The 26897-nt window shown below is 42.9% G+C and overlaps 1 protein-coding gene across 2 annotated transcripts in view; it reads left to right on the forward strand.

Annotated features, from left to right (window-relative positions):
- The window catches only part of cacul1 (CDK2 associated cullin domain 1), a 173743-nt gene that overhangs the window by 17624 nt on the left and 129222 nt on the right, over positions 1-26897 (forward strand). For both annotated transcript variants that reach the window (XM_063072081.1, XM_063072082.1), the window contains exons 2-3: positions 6758-6884; positions 18909-19011. In XM_063072081.1, coding sequence (XP_062928151.1) covers positions 6758-6884; positions 18909-19011 — 230 coding nt within the window. The remainder of the gene's footprint in view (positions 1-6757; positions 6885-18908; positions 19012-26897) is intronic.

A 26897-nucleotide genomic window follows, 5' to 3' on the forward strand; every position in this document is an offset into this window, starting at 1 on the left:
TCTTGCTTTGTGGATCCAGAATTGGCTTGCCCACAGAAGGCAAAGAGTGGTTGTGGACGGGTCATATTCTGCATGGAGGTCGGTGACCAGTGGCGAGCCTCAGGGATCTGTTCTGGGACCCCTTCTATTCATGATTTTTATAAATGACCTGGATGAGGAAGTGGAGGGATGGGTTAGTAAATTCACTGATGACACAGAAGTTGGGGATGTTGTGGATAGTGTGGGGGCTGTCAGAAGTTACATTGGGACATCGATAGAATGCAAAACTGAGCTGAGAAGTGGCGGATGGAATTCAACCCAGATAAGTGTGAGGTGGTTCATTTTGGTAGGTCAAATATGATGGTAAGATATAGTATTAATGGTAAGTCTCTTGGCAGTGTGGAGGATCAGAGAGATCTTGGGGACTGAATCCATAGGACACTCAAAGCTGCTGTGCCGGTTGACTGGTGAAGAAGGCAATACGGTGCATTGGCCTCTGTCAATCGTGGGATTGAGTTTAAGAGCCGAGAGGTAATGTTACAACTGTATAGGACCCTGGTCACACCCCACTTGGAGTACTGTGCTCAGTTCTGGTCACCTCACGACAAGAAGGATGTGGAAACTACAGAAAGGGTACAGAGGAGATTTACAAGGATGTTGCCTGGATTGGGGAGCATGCCTTATGAATATAGGTTGAGTGAACTCAGCCTTTTCTCCTTGGAACAGCAAAGGTTGAGAGGTGACCTGATAGAGGTGAATAAGATGATAAGAGACATTGATAGTGTGAATAGTCAGAGACTTTTTCCTAGGGCTGAAATGGCTAACATAAGAGGGCACAGTTTTAAGGTGCTTGGAATTAGGTACAGAGGAGATGTCAGGGGTACGTTTTTTACACAGAGAGTGGTGAGTGCATGGAATGGGCTGCTGGCAACGGTGGTGGAGGCAGATACAATAGGGTCTTTTAGGAGACTTCTGGATAGTTACATGGAGCTTAGAAAAATAGAGGGCTATGGGTAACCCTAGGTAATTTCTAAAGTGAGGACGTGTTTGGCACAACATTGTGGGCTGAAGGGCCTGTATTGTGCTGTAGGTTTTCTGTGTTTCTGTGGATGTGGAGAGGATGTTTCCTGTGGTGAGGAGAGTCTAAGGCCAGAGAACACAGCTTCAGAATAGAGTGGTGTTCTTTTAGAATGGAGATGAAGAGGAATTTCTTTGGCCAGAGTGTAGTGAATCTGTGGAATTCATTGCTACGGGCAGCTGTGGAGGCCAAGTCTTCAAGTATATTTAAGGGTGAGGTTAAAAGATTCCTGACTGGTCAGGACATGAGGAGATAGAACATTAGAACATAGAAGAGATGTGGGGTGAAGGCAGGAGACTGGGGCTGCGAGGAGAATTGGTTCAGCCATAATGAAATAGCAGACCAGACTCGATGGGCCAAGTTCCCTAATTCTTCTCCTATATCTTATGTTGAATGGTTTTTAAATTTGTGGATCATTGGGATCTCTTCCAGGGTGGGTACAACTTGTACAAGTAGGGTGAGTTACACCTGAACCCGAAAGTGACCAACATCCTTGCGGATAGATTTGCTGGAGCTGTTGGGGAGGGTTTAAACTAGTTTGGTAAGAGATGGGAATAGGAGTGATAGGAGTGAGGATGGGGCTGTTGGACAGCATATAGATACAGTGTGTCATGAGACTGAGGATGGACAGGCAGATGATAGGGTAAAATTGCAGTCAGTGGGATGAGTTGGTGGAACAGGGGCCAAAATCAAAAAGGTTGTTGAATGTAGGACTGAAGGTATTATATTTGAATGCACACAATATACAGAATAGGGTAGATTATCTTGTGGAGCAATTAGAGATTGGTAGGTATGACATTGTGGCATCATTGAGGCGTGATTGAAAGAAGATCCTAGTTGGGAACTTAACATCCAAGGATGTACATTGTATTGAAGGGATAGGCGGGTAGGCATAGTGGGTGGCGTGGCTCTTTTAATAAAAAAATGAAATCAAATCCTTAGAAAGATGAATCCTTAGACATCGTATCGGAAGATCTAGAGTCCTTGTGGGTAGGGTTAAGGAACTGCAAGGGTAAAAAAGACCCTAAAGGGAGTTGTATACAGGCTCCTGAACAGTAGCCAGGATGTGGGCTACAAATTGCAGTGGAAGATAGAAAAGGCATGTAAAAAGGCAAAATGTCGGGATAATCGTGGGGGATTTCAATATGCAGGTAGATTGGGGGAAATCAGGTTGATGTTGGAATCTAAGGAAATTTGTAGAATGCCTGGAAATGGTTGTTTAGAACAGCTTATGGTTGAGCACACGAGGGGAATGGGAATTCTGGATTGGGTGTGATGTAATGACCCAGATTTGAATATGGAGCTTAAGATAAAGAAATGCTTAGGCAGTAATCATAATATGATAGAATTCATGCTGCAGTTTGAGAAGAAGCAGCTCAAATCAAATATATCAGTATTAGATTTTAGATTATGAAGACACGCAGTCCTCTTTTATTGTCATTTAGTAATGCATGCATTAAGAAATGATACAATATTTCCTCTGGTGTGATATCAGAAAACACAGGACAGACCAAGACTGAAAAAACTAACAAAACCACATAATTATAACACATAGTTACAACAGTGCAACAATACCATAGCTTGATGAAGAACAGTCCACGAGCACAGTAAAAAGTTCAAAGTCTCTCAAATGTCCCACATCTCACGCAGACGGGAGAAAGAAGAAAAACTCTCCCTGCCATGCCCGACCACAGTCCAACTCTGAGTCATCCGAAAACTTCGAGCCTCTGATCAGCTCTCCGACACCGAGTACGGAGCACCATCTCTATCTGAGCGATTCGACCTCAATCTCGGTTGCCAACAGCAGGCAAAGCCGGGGATTTTGAGGCCTATCCTCCGGAAGATTCACGATCGCACAGTAACGACTGCAGCGAAAGGGCGTTTCAGAAATTTCTCCAGATGTTCCTCTGTGCTTTCACGTCTGTCTCTATCAAATCAGAATTGTCCACGGCCCCTATTTAACGGATATGGTATCATTTTTCACTGGAAGGCTGTGCACGCGAGGCGAGCTGCACTCTCTCCTCCCGCCGTTACAGTGGAATAAAGGGAATTACAGAGGCATGAGAGAAGAACTGGCCAAAATTGATTGGAAGGGGACACTAGCAGGGATGACGGCAGAACAGCAATCACTTGTGTTTCTGGGGGAAATTTGGAAGGTGCAGGAAAGATGCACCCTAAAGATGAAGTATTCTAAAGGGAAGATAAGGCAACTGCGGCTGACAAGGGAAGTCAAAGACAGCATAAACACAAAGTGGAGGACAAATAATATAGCACAAATTCGTGGGAAGGCAGAGCATTGGGAAACTTTTAAAAGCCAACAGAAGACCACTTAAAGGAAAAAAAACTCATGAAGAGAGAAAATATGAAATATAAATGTAAGATGGCCAATAAAATGAAAGAAGATACCAAAAGTTTTTTTTTCAGATATACAGAGTAAAAGAGATGAGAGTGGCTATCGGACCACTGGAAACTGATGCTGAAGCCGTCAAAGAAATGACAGACAAACTGGATAATTATGTTGCGATCGCCTTCACTGTGGAAGCCAGTAGCAGAATGTAAGAAATGCAAGAGCGTCAAGGGGCAGAAGTGTGTGTCAATGCTAATGAGAAGGTGCTTAGGAAGCTGAAGGGTCTGCAGATGGTTAAGTCACCTGGACCCGATGAACTGCAGCCCAGGGTTCTGAAAGAGGTAGCTGAAGAGATTGTGGAGGCATTAGAAATGATCTTTTAAGAATCGCTCGATTCTGGAATGGTTTTGGAGGACAGGAAAATTGCAAATGTCACTCCACTTTACAAGAGGGAGAAGGCAAAAGAAAGGCAATTGTGGGCCAATTAGCCTGACTTCAGAGGTTGGAAAGAAGTTAGTCTATTATTAAGGATGTGGTTTTAGAGTACTTGGAGGCACATGTCAGTATGATTTTCTGACACGGAAATCTTGCCTGACAAATATGTTGGAACTCTTAGAGGAAGTAACAAGTAGGACAGAACAGGAGAGTAAGTGGATGATGTTTATTTGGACTTTCAGAAGGCCTTTGACAAGGTGCCACACACGAGGCTGTTTAACAAGTTAAGAGCCCATGATACTACAGTATAGATACTAGTATGAATAGAGCATTGGCTGACTGGCAGGAGACAGTGTGGAAGTAAAGGGGGCCTTTTCTGGTTAGCTGCTGGTGACAAGTGGTGTGTTGCAGGGATTGGTGTTGGGACCACTTCTCATGGTCTGTCATGGATGACAGAATTGATAGCTGTATGGCCAATTTGCAGACTATACAAAGATAGTGTTGAAGAAGCAGGGAGTCTGCAGAAGGACTCAGATGATTTGGGAGAATTGGCAAAGAAGTGGCAGATGAATGCACTGTTGGGAAGTGCATGGTCATGCAACTTTGTAGAATGAATCAAGGCATAGACTATTTTCCAAAATAAGGAGAAAATTCAAAAATAGGTATTTATAGGGACTTGGGAGTCTTTGTACAGGATTTCTTGAGGTTAACTTGCAGCTTGAGTTGGTGTCAAGGAAAGCAAGTGCAATGTTAGCATTCATTTCGAGTGGATTAGGATACAAAAGCAAGGATGTAAAGGCTATATAAGACATTGATCAGACTGCACTTGGAGTATTATGAGCAGGTTTCGGCCCCTCTCTGAGAAAAGATATGAGAAAAGAGGGTTCAGAGGAAGTTCAGAAGAATTATCCTGGGGATGAAAGGGTTAACATATGGGAATTGATTGATGGCTTTGGGCCTGTACTCACTGGAGTTTAGAAGAATTGCAGGGGGGCGGGGAGCTCATTGAAACCAATCGAATATTGAAAGGCCTAGATAGAGTGGATCTGGAGAGGATGTTCCCTACAGTGTGGGGGTCTTGGACCAGAGGGCACAGCCTCAGAATTGAGGGATGTCCATTTAGAACAGAAATGAAAAATTTCTTTAGCCAGAAGGTGGTGAATCTGTGGAATTCATTGCTACAGATGGCTGTGTAGGCCAGGTCATTGAGTATATTTTAAATGGAGGTTTTAATCAGGGCATCAAAGGTTACAGGGAGAAGACTGGAGAATGGAGTTCAGAAGGATAATAAATCAGCCATGATGGAATGGCAGAGCAGACTTGATGGCTGAATGGCCTGATTCTGCTCCTATGTCACATGGTGTTATGGCTGTCCCACGTAACACCCTGGACAATGAGAATATCAAAGCATTCCAACTAGATTTGGTCTCTTGACTACTTTTATGTATTGGGGGAAAAAAATCACCTGATGTCAAGAATATCACATGCCAAAGACAGTGATTGGTCTTCTGTTGATGATAGTATTTTATAGGGCATGGATGAGTGTCTGGCATGGTGACTGAGCATTTATTTTGTTTGTGGGGAAGTGCTGACTGTAATCAGTCAATTAGTGATTCAATGGCTATTTAGTTCCCTAAATGTTTAGATTACAGTTGTGTAAAACAAAAAAAACAGCTGCAGTCTTGGTTGACAGTTTAATTCAATCTGTAAGTTCATCAGAAACCATTTATTAAGTAATGCAGCACATGTTGTGTTTGCAGGAGGGTCTTTTTTTGTGCCTGGTTTAGCTACAGGTCTGTACCATTAACAGTCCCTGTTGCACTGGTGATTGTTGGGGTTGGATAACTGCTTTGTTTTTCATTGTTGAGGTCACATCATGTGTGTTGCATGTCTCGACTTCTTTCAAATGACACACACTCCTTTAGAAAGCTTAGGAGATCCATTAATTTTTCGCCACCCCAGCAATAAAGCTATCAGAAAGAGAATCATTCGTCCCCCCCATCCCTCCCCACTGATCTCCCTCCTGGCACTTATCCGTGTAAGCGGAACAAGTGCTACACATGCCCTTACACTTCCTCCCTTACCACCATTCAGGGCCCCAAACAGTCCTTCCAGGTGAGGCATCACTTCACCTGTGAGTCGACTGGGGTGATATACTGCGTCCGGTGCTCCCGATGTGGCCTTTTATATATTGGTGAGACCCGACGCAGACTGGGAGACCGCTTTGCTGAACATCTACGCTTTGTCCGCCAGAGAAAGCAGGATCTCCCAGTGGCCACACATTTTAATTCCACATCCCATTCCCATTCTGACATGTCTGTCCACGGCCTCCTCTACTGTAAAGATGAAGCCACACTCAGGTTGGAGGAACAACACCTTATATTCTGTCTGGGTAGCCTCCAACCTGATGGCATGAACATCGACTTCTCTAACTTCCGCTAAGGCCCCACCTCCCCCTCGTACCCCATCTGTTACTCATTTTTATGCACACATTCTTTCTCTCACTCTCCTTTTTCTCCCTCTGTCCCTCTGAATATACCTCTTGCCCATCCTCTGGGTCACCCCCCCCCCCTGTCTTTCTTCCCGGACCTCCTGTCCCATGATCCTCTCGTATCCCTTTTGCCAATCACTTGTCCAGCTCTCGGCTCTATCCCTCCCCCTCCTGTCTTCTCCTATCATTTTGGATCTCCCCCTCCCCCTCCAGCTTTCAAATCCCTTACTCACTCTTCCTTCAGTTAGTCCTGACGAAGGGTCTCGGCCTGAAACGTCGACTGCACCTCTTCCTATAGATGCTGCTTGGCCTGCTGCGTTCACCAGCAACTTTGATGTATGTTGTAGAAAGAGAATCATTAGCTTTCTTAAATGTTTCGAAGTTAGTGCTAAATTTGGTAAATTGTTTGTTTTTACCTTGTGTTTAGTGATGAACGTTATAACGGCAGAAGACTACCAACGCACTTATTGGCCGAAGCTGGACAGTGCCATTGATCAGCTTTTGACACAGTCTCCTGGAGACTGCATCCCTATTTCTTACGAGCAAATTTACAGGTGAGAGTGAAAAGAACTGCAGTAGTCAATAATGAATCTTGGGAAAGAGGTGATCTGAATGAAACAATTTCAGTTTGTGAAAATTAATTTCTAATACCTAGTATAACAATGTAGCCCAGACTTTTAAATGTATTGATTTGTGCTATTTGTGAAGTTTGAGGAAGACCCATTAGAATTTGACCATCATAGGAATGAAATTGCAACAAACTTGCCACTCTGGTTTCCTAATGAACACAAGCAATTTCTAGCCTTTTTATTTGTATTTTGATTTTTTTTTAAAAAATTACTTGGCTTGCACTCTCTCCCTTTAAGCTATCCTCTTCAATAGTACTCCATTTTTTTTGACATTCTGGATTGGTTCCCAAGCCAGCTTAAGTTGCAGTTTCTTTAATAAAATGAGTGGAGTTGATGTTATGAGCTGTATATCTTCAACGTGTATGTGCAGGGGTTCACCGGCTTACCAATGGTCTAATGGAAATTCGGATTGATTTATTTTTTTATCAGACATTATGCCGCCACAGTACCTAAAGAGACCGTGGATTACACATAATTAGACACTTGGCAAGATCCAATTAAAAAGAAGTTGGGTTTAAGTGGAGTGGGCGTTGTATGAGTGGGCCAGTGAAGGAGTGGGGAGTTGGGGCTTTGACTCAGTGAGACTTCGGTGAAGAGAGGAGTAGGCCATATGTAGGTTTTTTTGTTACTTTTTTTTCTTATTGTACATTTAGAGCAGTGGGGATGCCGGGAAAGGGTGTTGGAATGCTGTTCTTGTGGGGTGTGGAAATGCTGGGAGACTTCCAGTGGCCCTGAAGACTACAGACCCTATTAAGGAGTTGGAGCTGGAACTAGGTAAACCCTGGATCATTCGTGAGGGTGAGGCATTGATAGACAGGGCATACAGGGAGGTATTACACCTAATGTGCTGGATGCAGGTAACTTGATGACTGTCAGGAGGGGTTAAAGGGATAGGTAACCAATGCAGAGAACCCCTGTGGCTGTTCCCTCGATAGGTATACTGCCTTGGGTACTGTTGTGGGTTAGGGGAGGGGGGAATGATCTAGTGGAGGGAAACCATAACAATCAGGTCTCTGGCACTGAGTCTGGCTTTGTGGCTCAGAAGGGAGGAGGGGTGGAGAAGAGGCGAGCTGTAGTGACAGGGTATCAGTTGGTTAAGGGAACACAAAGAATGTTCTGTGGATGAGAACGAGATCCCCGGATTTGTTGACTCCAGGGTACAAGGGTCAGGGACGTCTTGAATCGAGTGCATAACATTCTTAAGTGGAAGGGTAAGTAGCCAGAGCTCATGATCCACATTGCTACCAATGACATGGGTAGGAGGGGTGAAGGTCCTGAAAAGGGAGTTCAGGGAGCTAGGTGCTAAGATAAAGGACAGAATCTTCAGGGTTGATATCTTAAGATTGCTACCCTACCTGTGCCACGTGCTAGTGAGGCCAGAAATAAGAAGATCATATCGTTTAATATGTGTATAAGGAAATGATGCAGGAGTGAGGGCATCTGATTTTTAGATCATTGGGTTTTCTTCCAAGGTAGGTGGGACCTGTACAGAATGGACGGTATGCTCCTGAACTGGAAGGAGTCTAACATCCTAGTGGGAAGGTTTGCTAGTGTTTCTGGTGGGGGAGGTGGGGTTAATATGCAGGGGGTTGGGAAGCAGAGTGCCAGAACAGATATTGGAGTGGTTGTGGAGAAAGATGTTGTTAAGCCTATGTACAAAGTTGGGAATCAAACTGTTGAGAACGGTGGGAGTAAAGTTCTGAGCTGCGTATATTTCAATGCAAGAAATATTGCAGGATGAGCCTGAGCTATGGAATGATGGCTTTGTAACCTTCAGTGAGACTTGGTTGCAGGAGGGGCAGGACTGGCAGCTCAGTGTTCCGAGATTCTATTGATTTAGACATGATTGAGCAGGATGGATTACATGGAAAGAGGTGTCATTATTGGTCAGGGAAAATGTTATAAGACCCTAAGACATGAGAGCAGAATTAGACCATCTGGCCCATTGACCCTGCTCCCCCAGTGAATCATGGCTGATCCTTTTTTAAAAAATCTCCTCCTCAACCCCCATTCCTGGTCTTCTCCCTGTAACCTTTGATGCCATGTCCAATCAAGAACCTATCAATCTCTGCCTTAACTACACACAACAACCTGGACTCCACAGCTGCATGTGGCAACAAATTCCACACCACCCTTTGGCTAAAGAAATTTCTCCGCATCTCTGTTTTGAAAGGGTGCCCCTCTATCCTGAGGCTGTGCCCTCTTGTCCTAGACTTTCCCACCATAGGAAGCATCTTTTCCGTATCTGCTCTGTCTAGGCCTTTCAACATTTGGCCTGTCCCCTAAAACACTCATTAATTTTTATAGATGCACCGTAGAAAGCATTCTTCTAGGGTGCATCACAACCTGGTGTGGAAGTTGTCCTGTCCAAGACCAAAAGAAGCTGCAGAAGATCGTGAACACAGCACAGCACAGCACATCACACAAACCAATCTTCCGTCCTTGGACTCACTTTACACTGCACGCTGTCGGAGCAGTGCTGCCAGGATAATCAAGGACACGACCCACCCAGCCAATGCACTTTTCGTCCCCCTTCCCTCCGGGAGAAGGCTCAGGAGCTTGAAGACTCGTACGGCCAGATTTGGGAACAGCTTCTCTCCAACTGTGATAAGACTGCTGAACGGATCCTGACCCGGATCTGGGCCGTACCCTCCAAATATCCGGACCTGCCTCTGGGTTTTTTTGCACGACCTTACTTTCCATTTTTCTATTTTCTATTTATGATTTATAATTTAAATTTTTAATATTTACAATTTTTAATATTTGTAATCCAGGGAGTAGGAAGCGCAGAATCAAATATCGCTGTGATGATTGTACATTCTAGTATCAATTGTTTGGCGACTATAAAATATAAAGTATAAAAGTATAACATTCGAAAGGTTTCAATGAGATCCCCCCCTCATCCTTCTGAATTCCAGCAAGTTCAGACCCAGAGCCATCAAATGTTCTTTGTATGATAGAAAGTTCTTTCATTCCTGAAATTATCCTTGTGAACCACCTCTGGACCCTCTCCAATGCCAGTTCACAATATTCAAGGTGAGGCCTCACCAGTGCCTTATAAAGCCTCAGCATCACATCCCTGTCCTTGTGTTCTAGACCTCTTGAAATGAATGCCAACATGGCATTTGCCTTCCTCAGCACTGACTCAACCTGCAAGTTAACCTTCAGGGTGTTCTGCACAAGGATTTCCAAGTCCCTCTGCATCTCAGGATTTTCTCCCCATTTAAAAAAAAAATAGTCCACATTTATCTCTACTACAAAAGTGCATGACCATGCATTTTCCAACATTGTATTTCATTTGCCACTTTCTTGCCCATTCTCCAAATCTAAGAACTTCTGCATCCTACCTATTTCCTTAACACTACCTGCCCCTGCTCCAATCTTCATATCATCTGCAAACTTTATACTTGGTAGTGTGGAGGAGCAGAGGGATCTCGGGGTACATGTCCACAGATCCCTGAAAGTTGCCTCACAGGTGGATAGGGTAGTTAAGAAAGCTTATGGGGTGTTAGCTTTCATAAGTCGAGGGATAGAGTTTAAGAGTCGCTATGTAATGATGCAGCCCTATAAAACTCTGGTTAGGCCACACTTGGAGTACTGTGTCCAGTTCTGGTCACCTCACTATAGGAAGGATGTGGAAGCATTGGAAAGGGTACAGAGGAGATTTACCAGGGTGCTGCCTGGTTTAGAAAGTATGCATTATGATCAGAGATTAAGGGAGTTAGGGCTTTACTCTTTGGAGAGAAGGAGGATGAGAGGAGACATGATAGAGGTGTACAAGATAATAAGGAATAGACAGAGTGGATAGCCAGCGCCTCTTCCCCAGGGCACCACTGCTCAATACAAGAGGACTTGGCTTTAAGGTAAGGGGTGGGAAGTTCAAGGGGGATATTAGAGGAAGGTTTTTTTTACTCAGAGAGTGGTTGGTGCGTGGAATGCACTGCCTGAGTCGGTGGTGGAGGCAGATACACTAGTGAAGTTTAAGAGACTACTGGACAGGTATATGGAGGAATTTAAGGTGGGGCGTTATATGGGAGGCAGAGTTTGAGGGTCGGCTCAACATTCTGGGCCGAAGGGCCTGTACTGTGCTGTACTATTCTATGTTCTAAACTTGGCAACAAAGCTATTCCATCATCTAAATCATTTATTAACAGCATAGAAAGAAGTGGTCCCAACACCGACCCCTGTGAACACCACTATTCGCTGGCAGCCAGCCAGAAAAAGATCCTTTTATTCCCACTCCCTGCCTCCTACCAATCAGCCAATGCTCTAACCATGTTAGTAACTTTCCTGGAATACCATGGGCTCTTAACTTCGTAAGCAGCTTCATGTGTGGTACCTTGTCAAAGGCCTTCTGAAAGTCCAAATATACAACACTGACTACATCCCCTTTATCAATCTTACTTGTGATCTCCTCACAGAATTCCAACAGGTTCGTCAGGCAGGATTTTCCCTGAAGGAAACCATGCTGACTTTGTCCTGTGTCATTAAGTACACCATCACCTCATCCTTAACAATTGACTTCAACGTCTTCCCAACCACTGAGATCAGGCTAACTGGTCCATAATTTCCTTTCTGCTGCCTTACTCCTTTCTTAAAGAGTGGAGTGACATTTGCAATTTTCCAGTCCTCTGGTTTTTGAAAGATCATTTCTAAACCTACCTCAGAACCCTAGGGTGTAGCTCCTGTGGTCTGGGTGACTTATGTACCTTTAGGTCTTTCAGCTTTTTAAGCACGTTTTCCCTTGTAACAGTAACTGCACCCACTTCTCTTCCTTCACACACTGCAACATCAGCCATACTGCTATGTCTTTCACAGTGAAGACTGACGCAAAATACTTATTTAATTCCTCAGCTGTCTCCTTGCCCCCTCCCCCATTATTATTTCTCATGTTTTCTCGTGGTCCTATATCCACTCTCTCTTTTATTTTTAATATGTTTGAAAAAAGCTTTTACTATCCAGTTTGATATTATTTGCCAGCTTTCTTTCATATTTCATCTTTTCCCATCTAAAAATTTTTTTAAGTTGCTCTCTAGATTTTTTTAACTTCCCAATCCTCCATCTTCCCACTAATTTTTGCTTTGTATGCCCTTTCTTTTGCTTTTACAATAGCTTTGACTTCCCTTGTCAGCCACAGTTGTACTATTTTACCATTTGAGTATTTCTTCATTTTTGGAATACATATGTCCTGCACCTTCCTCATTTTTCCCGAAACGCACGCCATTGCTGCTCTGCTGACATCCCTGCCAGCAGCTCCTTCCAATTTACTTTGGCCAACTCCTCTCTCATACCACTGTAATTTCCCTTACTCCACTGAAGTACTGTTACACCAGACTTTACTTTCTCCCTTTCAAATTTCAAGTTGAACACAATCCTGTTGTGATCACTGGTTCCTAACGGTTCTTTTACCCTAATCGCCTCTGGTTCACTATATAGCACTCAATCCAGTACAGCTGATCCCTTTCTCTTTTCAATGACAAACTGCTCTAAAAAGCCGTCTCTTAGACATTCAACAAACTCACTCTGCTCAGATCCATTACCAACCTGATTTTCCCAATCGACCTACATGTTTAAAATCTCCCATGACTACTATAACATTGCCCTTTTGACTCTCCTTTTTTATTTCCTGTTGTACCCAATGATCCACCTCCCAGCCACTGTTGGGAGGCCTGTCTTCAGGGTCCTTTTACCTTTACACTTTCTTAACTCAACCCACAAGTATTCAACATCTTCCGATCCTATGTCACATCTTTCTACTGATTTGATGCCATTCTTTACCAGTAGAGTCACCCCACCCCATCTGCCTACCTTCCTATCCCTCCAATATAGCGTGTAACCTTGGACATTCAGCTCCCAACTACAACCATCCTTAAACCACAATTCAGTGATGGCCACATCATACCTTGTAGTCTGTAATATTGCAACAAGATCATCCACCTTAGTTCTTATACTATGCGCATTTAGATTCAACACCTTGAGTACCATATTTGATGTCCTTTTTGATTCTGCATCCTGAATGATTTAATACTTAGCCTGTTGGCTGCAACTAAGACCCATCACCTGCCTGCCCTTCCTGACAATCTGACTGCATGCTATCTTTACTTTTTTCACCATCCGTCCTATCCTGAGTCCCTTTGGTCTGGTTCCTACCCCCCCTGCCAAGTTAGTTTAAACCCTCCCCAACAGCTCGAACAAACCTGTCCACAGGAATATTGGTCCCCCTCGGGTTCAGGTGGAACCCGTCACTTTTGAACAGGTCATGCCTCCCCCAGGAGATCCCAATGATCCAAGAACCTGAAGCCCTGCCCCCTGCACCAGCTTCTCAGCCACGCATTTATCTGCCAAATCATCCTATTTCTATTCCCACTGGTGCGTGGCACAGGCAGCATCCAGAAATTACTACCCAGGAGGTCCTGCTTCTCAGCTTTCTACCTAGCTCTCTAAATTCTCTTTTCAAGACCTCTTTGCTTTTCCTTCCTCTGTCATTAGTACCAATACGTACCAAGACATCTGGCTGTTCCCCCTCCCTCTCCAAAAAGTTGCGGTCATGATGTGAGACATCCCTGACCCTGGCAAGTGGGAGGCAACATACTATCCGGGTGTCCCGTTCACATCCACAGAATCTCCTGTCTGTTCCCCTCACTATCGAGTGCCCTGTCACTACCACTCCCTTATTCTCTCTGTTTCCCTTCTGCACCGCAGACCCATGCTCAGTGCCTGTAACCCAGTCATCGTGGCATTCTCCCGGGAGGTCATCCCCCACAACAGTATCCAAAGTGGTATACTTGTTCTTGAGGGGAATGGCCGCAGCTCTGCTCTAACTGCCTATTTTCATTTCTCCTGACAGTCACTACTTGCCTCCTGCAACTTTGGGGTGAACCTTGATCAAATATATCCTCACTCTCCTGTACAAGCCGAAGGTCATCCAATTGCTGTTCCAGATCCCTAACACGGTCTTCAAGGAGCTGCAGCTGGATGCACTTCACACAGATGTAGTTCCCCGGGAGGCTCTGGGTCTCCCAGTTCTCCCAACATCTGGCACAACAAACACATCACAGCCATTTAAATAGTACAGTAAGAGAGGGAAAAAACACAAAGAGGAAACCTTAATAGACCCTTTACACAGAGCTGACATCTCTTCCTAGCTGTCACCTCTTTTGAGCCAAAACCTGTTGCTTCTACTCTCGCCACTGGCCTACTCCTGACACTGGTTGCTCTGCTTATCCCTTCTGTACTTTTATTTAGTTCGTAGAGCTCTGTTGATGCTGCTGATTGGCCAGGAACAATGGACAAATACCCTCAAAGCTCCCTTTTTAAATAACCGCTGCCGACCTGTGAGAAACACCTCTTGGCAGTGCTCTGTCAGGACACACTGGAGAACTCATTTCGTGAGGCTTCATGGATAGAGCTGAGGAATAAGAAAGGTGTGACTTCGTCAATGGGATTATGTTATAGACCACTCAACTGTCTGCAGGATTTAGAGGAGCAAATTTGTAGAGAGATTACAGACTGTTGCATGAACATAAGGTTGTGATAGGTGATTTTAACTTTCCACATAGGGATTTGGTCTCCCATACTGTAAAAGGGTTGGATGGGATTGAGTTTGTCAAATGTGTTCAGGAAAGTTTCCTTAATCAGTGCATTGAGATCCCAAATAGAGAGAATGTGATACTCGATCCCCTATTAGGGAATGAGACAAGGCAGGTGTCAGAAGTTTGTGTTGGGGAGCTCTTTACATCTAGTGATCATAATGAAATCTCTTTCAAAGTAATTATGGAAAAGGATAGACCTGGTCTTTGGGTTGAGATTCTGCATTGGAGAAAGGCTAATTTTGATCGTATTAGAAATGATCTGGCAAGTGTGGATTCAGACAAGTTGTTTGCTGGCAAAGGTGTATTTAGTAACTGGGAGGCCTTCAAAAGCAAAACTTTGAGAATACAGATTTTGTATGTTCCTGTCAGAATAAGAGTCAAGTTTAACAGGTTTATGGAACTTCGATTTTTTTGAGAGCTATTGATGCCCTGGTTAAGAAAAAAGAGGTGCATTGCAGGTATAGGCAGGTAGAACAGCTGAAGTATTTGGAGTGTAAGAAATGCAAGAGAATACAAAGGAGGAAGAGTTCACTTTCTTGAGGCAAATGAGGGTGGGTAAATCCTCAGGACCTGATAAGGTGTTCTCTTGAATCCTGTGGGAGGCTGGTGCAGATGTTGCCGTGGTTCTACAGGAGGACCTCCACTGGTCGGGGTCAACATCCTCGCTGTCTACCTGATACACAAGCCAGGGCACTATGAAATGGAGAGCCAGCTGAAGGGCCTAACAGAGGTATTTAAAATGTCCTTTGCTGCAGTTAAGTTGCCATAGGCTTGGAGGATAGCTAATGTTGTTCTGTAGTTTAAGAAAGGTTCTAAGAATAAGCTACGGATTTATAGGCCAGTGAAGCTGACATCAGTAGTGGGAAAGTTATTGGAAGGTTTTCTAAGGGACTGAATATAAGTATTGGGATAGACAGGGAGTGATTAGGGATAGTCAATATATCTTTGTGCATGGTAGATCATGTGTAATAAATCTTCTACAGTTTTTCCAAAGAGGTTACCAGGAACATTGATGAAGGCTAGGCAGTGGATGTTGTCTATGTGGACTTTAGCAAGGCCATTGACAAGATCCCACATGACATTCAGGACAACATAGTAAACTGGATTAGACAGTGGCTTCGTGGAAGAAGCCAGAGAGTGGTCATAGATGGTTACCTTTCTGACTGGAGACCTGTGGCTAGTGGTGTGTAGCAGGGATCATGGCTGGGTCCTTTGTTTGTCATCAATGTTAACCATCTGGATGATTGATGTGGAAAACTGGATCAGCAAATTTACAGATGATACTAAGATTGGGAGTGTAGTGGAGAGTTAGGAAGACTGTTAGAGCTTGCAGCAAGATCTGGACCAGCTGGAAAAATATCAGATGGAATTTAGTGCAGACAAGTGTGAAGTGTTACACTTTGGGCGGACCAGCGAGAGTAGGTCTTACACACTGAGTGTTGGGGCACAGAGGAATGTGGTTGAACAGAAGGATCTGGGAATACAGATCTGTATTTCCTTGAATGTAGTTTCACAAGTAGATAGGGTTGTAAAGAAAGCTTTTGGCACATTGGCCTTCATACTGTAAATCAACGTATTGAGTACAGGAGTTGGGATGTTATTTTGAAATTGTATAAAATATTGCTGAGGCCTAATTTGGATTGTGTCCAGTTTTGGTCACCTACCTGCAGAAAATATGTAAATAAGGTTGAAAGAGTATAGAGAAAATACAGGGATGTTACTGGGATTTGAGGACCTGAGGTATAGGGAAGGTTGAATAGGTTGGGACTTTATTCCCTAAAACGAGAGGAGATTAGATAAAATATACAAAATTATGAAAGGTATAGATAGAGGGGTGGGGTGGAGATGTGCCTCTATCAAAGGACGTGTAAGGTGCTCCTTCCCTCCATTATCCTGCAGGTTACCCATGGGCAAGGTGTAGCACTTGCTTAGCCCCTCAATCCCCCCCGGATCAGGGAGCAGGAAGTAGATGGTCCTATGAGCAGCTGGTGTATAATACAAGTCCTGGTACTGTGACCACTGACGTCAGGCAGATAATCTCTGAAGAGTATTGATAATGGCTGTGCTTCCCCCCATCTTGTAAAGAAAGGCACTGTCCAGCAGAAGCCAATGTTGAAAGATTTGCCAAGAACAATCATGGTCAAATACCGTGATCACCTATGTCAAATGACGTAGCACATGATGATAATGATAGAGTAAGTGCAAGCAGGCTTATTCCACCAAAGCTGCATGAGACTACAATTTAAAGGTCATGAGTTTGGTGAAATGTTTAAGGGGAACATGGGGGGGAGCTTCTTCACTCGGAGGGTGGAGAGAGTGTGGAATGAGCTGCCAGCGCAAGTGGTGGATGTGGATTTGATTTCAACATTTAAGGGAAATTTGAATAAGTACGTGGATGGGAGGGATATGGAGGGCTATGGCCCAGGTGTGGGTTGATGGGACTAGACAGATGAATGGTTTGGCTCAGACTGGATAGGCTGAAGGGACTGTTTCTGTGCTGTAGTGTTCTATGACTCTATGAATCTCTAGCTGGTATGATGCGAAGTATTGAAATGAGTTTCGTTTTCAGTCCTGTATTATGTTGTGGTTCTGAATCCCACAAAGACTTAATTGTAACTAAAGGGGACTGCATTGCCAGCCTTGTTGCAGAGAGATGTGGACTGGAAATGTAAGAATGTGCTTCAATCCCAATCTGTATTGTCACAGGAGGATATTTTTGTCCTGGGTGCATGCTTTGTTACAGGACAGATCTAGTTATTTTGAATGACACCAAGATTAGGGGTGTAGTAGACTGAGAAAGACTATCAAAGCTTGCAGTGGAATCTAGACCAGCTGTAAAATTGGGCTGAGAATGGCAGATAAAATTTAATGCAGACAATTGTGATGTGTTTTGCTTTGGAAGGGTAGGGCATACATGGTGAATGGCAGGGCACTGAGGAGTGCAGTAGAACAAAGACATCTGTTACAGATCCAGAATTCCTTGAAAATGGCATCATGGGTAGATAAGGCTGTAAAGAGAACTTTTGGCCATCATAAATCAAAATATTGAGTATAGGAGTTGGGATGTTACGTTGAAATTGGATAGGATATTGGTGAGGTCAGATTTGGAGTATTGTGTGCAATTCTGTTTGCCAACGTACAGGAAAGATATAAGATTGAGAGTACGAAAAAATTTACAAGGATGCTGCTGGGATATGAGCACCTGAGTTTTTGGAAAAGGTTGAATAGATTGGGACTTTATTCCTTGGAGTATAGGGAAATGAGAAATGATAGAGATATACAAAATTATGAGGGTATAGATACGGTAAATGCTTTCCATTTGAGGTTGGATGAGATAACTAGATGTCGTAGGTTAAGTGTATTGTTCATTTTAAATGTGTTATGTTCTGAAAGCCAAAAATGTTTTTGTGGTGTAACTGTTAAGGCTTGATGACATTAACAGTTTGCATTAAACTGTAAACCTTGCATTTTGGTAAAATTTAATAAAAATGGCAGTAAATTTTGTGCTATATAACTGAGTAGGTGTGCCCTTGGCGAAATTTCACATCCATTTAGCAATTTTGGCAAAGAGTGGCACATAAAGATGTATCTTTCTGTGTTCAGTTTTGGTCAGCTCATTACAGGAGGGATGTGGATACTGTAGAGAGAGAGTGTAGAGGAGATTTACAAGGATGTTACCTGGGTTAGAGAGTATGCCTTATGACTCAGGTTGAGTGAACTTGGCCTTTTCTCCTTGCAGTGGCAGAGAATGAGAGGTATACTGATAGAGTTGTATAAGATGATGAGAGGCATTGATGGTGTGGATAGCCGGAGGTATTTTTCCAGGGCTAAAATAGCTAACACGAGGGATATAGTTTTAAGGTGTTTGGAAGTAGGTACAAGGGGGATGTCAGAGGTAAGTTTTTCATACAGAGAGTGGTGAGTGCGTGGAAAGCACTGCCAGCGAAGGTGGTAAAGGCGGATCCAATAGGGTCTTTTAAGAGGTTCTTAGATAGGTACATGGAGCTTAGAAAAATAGAGAACTGTATGGTAGGGAAATTCTAGACAACTTCATGGTTGGCACAGCGTTGTGGATTGAAGGGCCTGTAATGTGCTGTAGATTTTCTATGTTCTCTCACCAGTGTCAACTTTGTGTCTTGCCTAGTAATAACTCTAAAACCCATAAATCCGTAGGAGCCAGCTTGCATCATACTGGATTTAAGGATCGGTTCCAAGGGTGGATGTATCATTGAACAAATATAATGTGTGTCAGATATACACAATGTATTTTTCCTTTTTGATCAAATATGCTTTTGGAAGATTGTCTAATGAGCAATGTCAAGACTAAAAGCTAGATTATCTTTCCTTTTAATTTTAGTTGTGTTTACAAGTGTGTGTGCCAGCAACATTCAGAGCAGATGTACTGTGACCTCATTACAAAGATAACCAGTCACTTAAGACGAATCTCAGAGGAGCTGCAGGTACATATTATTTTGGATGTCTTATTTTCTTTGCAAATCTGATATGTATTATGTATAAGATTTGTTTCAAAGTAGATTTTATTATCAGAGTACATATATGTATTCCTGTGGGCACACTCAGCAAATCTATAGAATAGTAACAGTAAACAGGATCAATGAAAGGTCAAGTAGAGCATAGAAGATAATAAATTGCAAATGCAAATATAAATAAGTAGCAATAAATAATGAGAGTGTGAAATAACAATATAGTCCTTAAAGCGAGATTGTTAAGGAAATTAATTTGTTAAGGAAATTCAATTAAAATTTATCACCAATAAATTGGACACAGCTTTCAAAGTGACTACAGAATACCTTTAATGAATAAGGGAAGAATGATTTGCTAATGATACGATCATCAAGTCTTCCAAAGATCAATAGTCACAGCCATTGTTCCCTCTAATTTTTAGTGGTGTGTGCAAAAATCTTACGTTGTGCAAATTTTTTCCTGTGACTAAAGTATGTGCGTACTGAATGCACACATGGCACAGTTTAAATAGGTTTACAAAATATTTGACATAAAACTGCACAGAATAGCAACAAAATAACATACATATTTAAGTCAGTTAATTTTTTCTCTCTCCTGTCTTTGGCATTTACCCATTCTTTGTAAACTGTATCTAGACTAATAGAACTTCCATCCAATTGATAGCTTTTGATTCTCATTAACATATCCAAATGACATTCACCTAAACGGTTTCTCAGCTTGTTTTTGAGTTGATTCATTAGACTAAAACCTTGCTCACAGTCCGCACGAGACGCAAGAAAGGTTCCCCTAATATCCACCAACTGTGCAAGGTCACAAAACTGTTCATTTTGAAGCACAAATGCCACCATTTGAACAAAGTTTGAAATCAATTTGGATTTAATTTTTTCTTGCACGGAATATTTGAAATCATTAAACTATCTAACTATTACAGTATTTTCAGCTAGAAGATCATGATATTTTAGACATAAGGCATTAACTTGTTCCTCACCAAATGTGAAGTCACAATCTGCAATTGAGGAGAAATCAAAAGCTGACCATTCTTGTACCTCATCTTCAGGAAACCTTTCTTCTAAATGAACACAAAGACTATTTATGAAAGTCAACAGCGAACTTGTATCTACTGTGACATTTTCTTCACGTTGTTGGCTCAGCAAAACTTTAACTTTGTCACTCCACGAAACATTGTCTCCCAGATACTGCTTTCTTACCTTGTTAATTTTGCCTTGTGCAAAATGAAGTGAATCAATTGGTATCAGGCCACTTTTTTGCAGAATCTTGCACAGTGTAGCCAGTTCATCAAAGACATCACTTAAAACCTGTAAAGCTACTTTGTTTGTGATGTTTATCAATTTCTTAGGACAGTATTTCGCCATAGGGTCATTTGACTGGTCTTTTTCAATAAAAACTTAGTAAGCTATCTACAGGATTTGAGACAGGTCCTTTGTAAACTTTACAATATGAACACTGTCCGCCAAAGATGGCTGCCACCATGATGCAGCTGTACAAACCGGAACAGGAAAGGTGAGGTGACGTAAATTAATGACGTGCATTGTGGTATTTGAAAAAACGACTAACTAGTTAACAGAAACATTTAGCTAAAAGATTATTTTCATTAAGTGTGATTATTAATTACTACATTATTTTAGGTAACTAACCTTCTGTGCGCACATTCATTTCCTTTGTGCGCTGGTTGAAAAATGAGTGTGTGCGCACCCATGCACAGCTTAGAGGGAACGTGGATCACAGCCTTTTTTAAACATGCACGCAAAGCCAATTGCCTCAGTCAAGAATTTTTTTAAAAAGAAGTCAATCCTGCGTGTCTTATTAATTCCCATGAAAATGCCAGAGTCCTTCCCTTTTCTGCCCAAAACACGCAGATAGGTTGTTAGAAAATTCCTGAAACGAAGATTGATTATTGCAAGTGTGCTGAAAACCCAAACTGAACAGTGACTCTTTATTTATGGTATATAGAAAGTTCATTAAATCCTTAGATCTAGTAAGTCATTAAAGTACAGAAGTATAATTTATTTTGTATGTAAGTACCTGACAGGTGAAGGAAAGCCAGACACACTTTTTAATTGTCAGAAACTTGGAAACCCACACAGAAACCTGGAAACCCACAGGGTCCTTCCTACAATCTATGACCTTCACTGTGTTGTGCACTAAGGCCAGCACTAGGTATCTTGTGAAACCCTGCCTGGTTTCCTTGGCTGCGTAAGTCGAGGGAATACATACTCTGGTCTCGCCAAACCTGTGAGATTGAGATGGCTCTCTCACCCCAAACCCCGCTTTGTGTGGATGCTGGGAAATTTGCTACCCTGTTACAACTCAGTGCCAAGAATCAAGACAGCACACTGCATACGATTAAATGATTATATTTATGAATCTTAATTAAAGAGTTCATATGAAAAGAAAGAAAAAAAACAAAAAGGGCTCATTATAATTAAGCAGTCCAATGTGCACAAGTTGGAGCCCTATTCTTCCCATGATGCCTATTCACGGCTCCTCAGTCAACCGTGGTGCCTCACTGCATCGAATCACAGTCCCCCACTGGGTCGAATTCTATGACTGGTTTGCTCCAGTGTCTTCTCCCTTCATCTCTGTGACCAGCTCACATTCCAAAGCACCCGTTATCTCTAACCATAACCCAAACACTGCTCCTACAGAAAGGCGATTACCTTAGCAGTGAAACTTTTCCCAGGGTGTTACAATTGCTAATTAAAGGAAGGTACAAGGTGTTAAAAACTTGGGTATTTTAACCCTTTATCCAGAAATTTCTTCCACAGAGATGTTATCCTCTTCTGTTCAAGAGCCTGATCGTTGAGGGGTAGTAACTGTAATAATAATAAATCAGTTTTACCTTCCTCACCAGAGACTCAACCTGCAAATTAACCTTCAAGGAATCCTGCACAAGGAGTCTCAAGTCCCATTGTGCCTCAGCTTAGTGTACATTCCCTCCATTTAGAAAATAGTCTACACTTTTATTTCTTCTACCAAAGTGCATGACCATACATTTCCTGATGCTGTATTCCATCTGGCACATCTTTGTCCATTCTCCTAATCCGTTGAAATCCTCTGCAGCCTCTCTGCTTCCTCAACACTACTTTCCCCTCTGCCTAGCTTTGTAGTGTCTGCAAACTTAGCCACAAAGTCATCAGTTCTGTCATCCAAATCATTGACGTTATAATGAAAAAAGCAGTCCCAACACAGACCCCTGTGAAAAGCCACTAGTCACCGGCAGTCAACAAGAAAAGTCTCCCTTTATTCCCACTCTTTGCCTGCTGCCAATCAACCATAGCTTTATCCATGCTAGAATGTTTCCTGTAATACCATGGGCTCTGACCTTGTTAAGCAGTCTCATGTGTGGCTCCTTGTCAAAGGCCTTCTAAAAATCCAAGTGCACAACATCAACCGATTCTCCTTTGTCTATCCTGCTTTTTTTCCAATTGTTCCATGCTCCCATTTAATGTCGGAGAATGTATACAATACACAACCTGAAATTCTTACTCTCCACAGACATCCTCAAAACAGAAGAAAAACCCCAAAGAATGAATGACAGAATAAAGGATAAGAACCCCAAAACTCCCTGCTGCCTTCCCACGTGCAAGTGGCATCAACCCTCCCCCTGCTTACTTTACCACAAAGCATCAGCATTCCCACCACCCACCATACAAGCAACAGCAAAGCCCCCAAAGAGAGACCATGGTCTACAGTCCAGCAAAAACTAACTGTTCACTCCAACATTTTGAAATTTCACCAGCTCTCTCAAACAAGGGAGAGACAGAGAGAGAGAGCTGAGTCCTTCAGCCGCTCTTGCTGTCTTTGATGTTCTGGCTCCTACTACGCTTCACTTTGCAACGCTGGCAAGAATTCATGTACACAGGGCTGCACAAGGCCAAACCCTGAAGATGCCTGACTTGAGGCTGAACCTGGACATATCAAAATGCTGCCAATTGGTGAGCTCCAAGAACGGGAACCTACTGCTGTGCAGAATCCCAGTTGGAGTGCCACTGTAGATCAAAGATCCCAACAGGACCCCAGCCACCCTGAAAAGGAAAATAGAAGCACTAGAATAGGAAAAATTTATATGTTACGTTAATGAGCTGACAGAAGTGTGCCATCTTTAGCTTCAAAGAATTTCAACAGATTTGTCGAACAAGTTTTTCCCTTGAGGAAACCATGCTGACTACAACCTACTTTATTATGTGCCTCCAAGTACCCCGAAACCACATTCTTAGCAATCAATTCCAACATCTTCCCAACATTGAGGTCAGATAACTGGCCTATCATTTCCTTTCTTCTGCCACTATCACTTCCTGAAGAGTGGAGTGACATTTCCAATTTTTCAGTCATCTGGGACCATTCCAGAATCTAGTGATTCTTGAAAGATCACTCCTAACGCCTCCGTAATCTCTTCAACCACCTGTTTCAGAACCCTGGGGTTCTGAAACCATCTGGTCCAGGTATCTTGTCTACCTTCGGACCTTTCAGTTTCCCAAGAAGCTTCTCCCTAGTAATGGGAGGAAAAATAACAATTCTAACCCCTGACACTTGGAACTTACACCGTACTGTTAGTGCTTTCCTCAGTGACGACTGATGCAAAATACTTGGTTTGTTTGCCATTTCCTTGTCTTCTCTCTCCCCCCTCCCCATTACTACCCCTCCATCATTTTTCAGCAGTCCAGTATCCTCTCTTTTACATTTTATGTATCTGAAGAAACTTTTGGTATCCTCTTTGATATTATTACCCTGCTTATTTGCATATTTCTTCTTTTCCTCAATGACATTTTAGTTGCCTTCTGTTGGTTTTGAAAGCTTCCCAATCCTCTAACTTCCCAAACAAGAGAAAATCTGCAGATGCTGGAAATCCGAGCAATACACACAAAATGCTGGAGGAGTTCAGCAGGCCAGGCAGCATTTATGGAAAAAAGTACAGACGACATATTGGGCTGAAACCTTTTGAAGGGTCCTGCTGAAGGGTTTTGGCCCGATAAGTTGACTATTCTTTTTTTCCATAGATGCTGCTTAGCCTGCTGAGTTTGTCCGACGTTTTGTCCGTGTTTCTGTAACTTCCCACTAAATTTATATGCCCTCTCTTTGGCTCTTATGTTGGCTTTGACTTCTCTTGTTAGCTACAATTGTGTCATCTTGCCTTTAGAATACTTCTTCCTTTATGTGATGTATATATCCTGTGCCTTCCAAACTGCTTCAAAAAATTCCAGCTATTGCTGCTGTGCCGTCATCCCTGCCAGTACTCTTTTCCAATCAATTTTGGCCAACTCCTCTCATGCCTTTGTAATTCCCTTTACTTCACTATAATACGGATACATCTAACTTTAACTTCTTCTCAAATTTCAGGGTTGATCATATTATGATCACTTTTTCCTAACTTTACTTTGAGCTTTCTAATCAATTCTGGTTCATTGCCCAACACCCAATCAGAATAGCTGATCCTTTAGTGGGTTCAACCACGAGCTGTTCTAAGATGCCATCTCCTAGATATTCTAGAAATTCCCCCTCTTGGGGTCATGCACCAGCCTGATTTTCCCCCATGAAATTGAAATCCCCGTGACTTTTGTAACATTGCCCTTTGAGAATGCATTTTCGATCTCCCATTATAGTTTGTAGACCATATATGTTTACTACTGTCTGTATATAACTCCCATCAGTGTCTTTTAATCCTTGCAGTTCCTTAGCTCTACCCACAACAATTCATCGCCTCTGGCCCTAATCTTTCAGTCATGAGCCATGATTCAGTGATGCCTACAAAATCATACATGCCAGTCTGTAACATTGCTACCTGTTCATCTAGCTTATTCTGTATATTGCACGCATTCAGATATACCACCTTCAGTCCTGTATTCACCCTTAATGATTTTTGTCTGCCTTTTACTTTGCAACTCCTCCTGTTGACTGCAATTTTGCCCTGTCATCAGCTTCTCCTTACTAGGAGTCTCATTACAGATTGTGTTTGTTTGTAAACCAACTACCTCATCCTCAGCACTATCACTCCAGTTTCCATCCCTCTGCCAAATTAATTTAAACCCTCCTGAACAACTCTGGTAAAATTGCACACAAAGATATTGGATACCCTCAGGCTTGGGTGCAGCCCATCCCTTTTGAACACTATCTCACCTTCCCCAGAAGAGAGCCCAATGATCCACAAGTCTGAACCCCTGACCCCTGCACTAGTTCCTCAGCCACATGTTCACCTGCCAAATCATCCTATTCTTACCTTCACTGGCACAGGCAGACATCCAAAGATTACTACCCTGGAACTCCCTAAAATCTCTCTTCAGATCCTCCTCACCTTGCCTACTTATGTCATTGGTGCCAATATGCACCAAGACTTCTGGTTGCTCACCTTCGCCCTTGAGAATGCAATGGACCCGATCTGAGACATTCCTGATCCTGGCACAAGGGAAGCAACATACTGTCAGGTCACACAGTTGGTGGAAATGTAAATAACTCACGACCACTGGCATGGCATTGAGTTGGGGCTTCATTTTAAGAGGCTTGTCTGATGTGATGACGTAATTACATAAAAGGCTTTTAGCGCGCTTTGTGTTCAGGTTTTGGAGTTCAATAAAATGTGTTAACATTTTTTTTCTGAAACATAAAACGCCTGACTTCATTTTATTTGTGAAAACCTATATTGGTGACCCTGATGCTCCAGGGCGATTTTAGAATTTTTCAACATGTCGGACAACACAATCACTTTGAAACTGCTGGAGTTTTGGGAGCAAAATGCTGTTGCTTGTTTGTATAAGCCGAGGTCCAACACATGCAGTGAGAAATCACTGCCAATGACACCAAATTTTTTTAGTGTGGTAGCATTACTCAGTAATTACACAGATGTGAGAGTGGCGAGTCTACTAGATCACGTGCCTGAACACAATAAATACTGATTGCTGAAAACTTACCTTTTGAAACTTTTGGACTATCGGGGTTTGAGCATACAAAACAGTTGCTCTGCTTGCCTGATCTTAGCGATGATAAGCCATCAGAGTTATTGGGCCGCATGCTGTCTCTCCTGGGAAATCACTATCCTTGTTTTATTTTTAAAGAATTCTTCGTGCAGCAAATGCATGATCAAGTTCGCATAGCCCTTGCTCATGCACCTATGAAGAACTAAATGGCTGATGGTCTACCCTCAGCCAGGCAGCGATATACCATTCCTCCTCTATTCTCTACCTCAATAAGCCCAGTCAGCATGGTCTTCAACATAAGGACTCCCGCGGCTATGAAACAGACTATGCAAGACTTGTGTCTTTACCATGCTTGCTTTGGTACGAACACTAAGAACTGCTGACCACCTTGCAGCTTCGACAGTGCCAGCACAACAGGACATCAGAGATTTGTGAACACCGTGGATCCCAGCTGCCAGGGTTGTCTACTATTCATTACAGTATGCCTCCTGTGTGATACGGGAGCTCAAGTTAGTGTATTGCCAGCATTGCCTATTGATGAGAAGGTAAAGAGTAACAAAACCTTGCTGGAGGCATCTAATGGCAGCATGATCCAGACTTGGGAAGCATGACGAGTATGCTCTGCTTCAGTGGGAGGTATTACACATGGGACTTCGTCCTGGCTAAAGTTGCTAGACCTTTGCTTGGTGCAGATTTCCTGTGTGCCCAAGGACTATGAGTTGATCTTAAGAACTGCTGGCTTGAGACTTCGGGTGCTAAGGTGCTCCCCCAGTAAGTTCTCATAATGTATCAAGTGCATGCACCACTCTGTGAGTTTACTCAACTGCTGGGCAAATTCTCAAACATCACCAAGCCCACATTCTGCACTATTATAAAACATAGGATCGAGCACCACATTCCCACAGCTGTCCTGCCAGTCCATGCCTGCGCCC

This window comes from Mobula hypostoma, chromosome 19 (assembly GCF_963921235.1).
Source record: "Mobula hypostoma chromosome 19, sMobHyp1.1, whole genome shotgun sequence".
NCBI lineage: Eukaryota > Metazoa > Chordata > Chondrichthyes > Myliobatiformes > Myliobatidae > Mobula > Mobula hypostoma.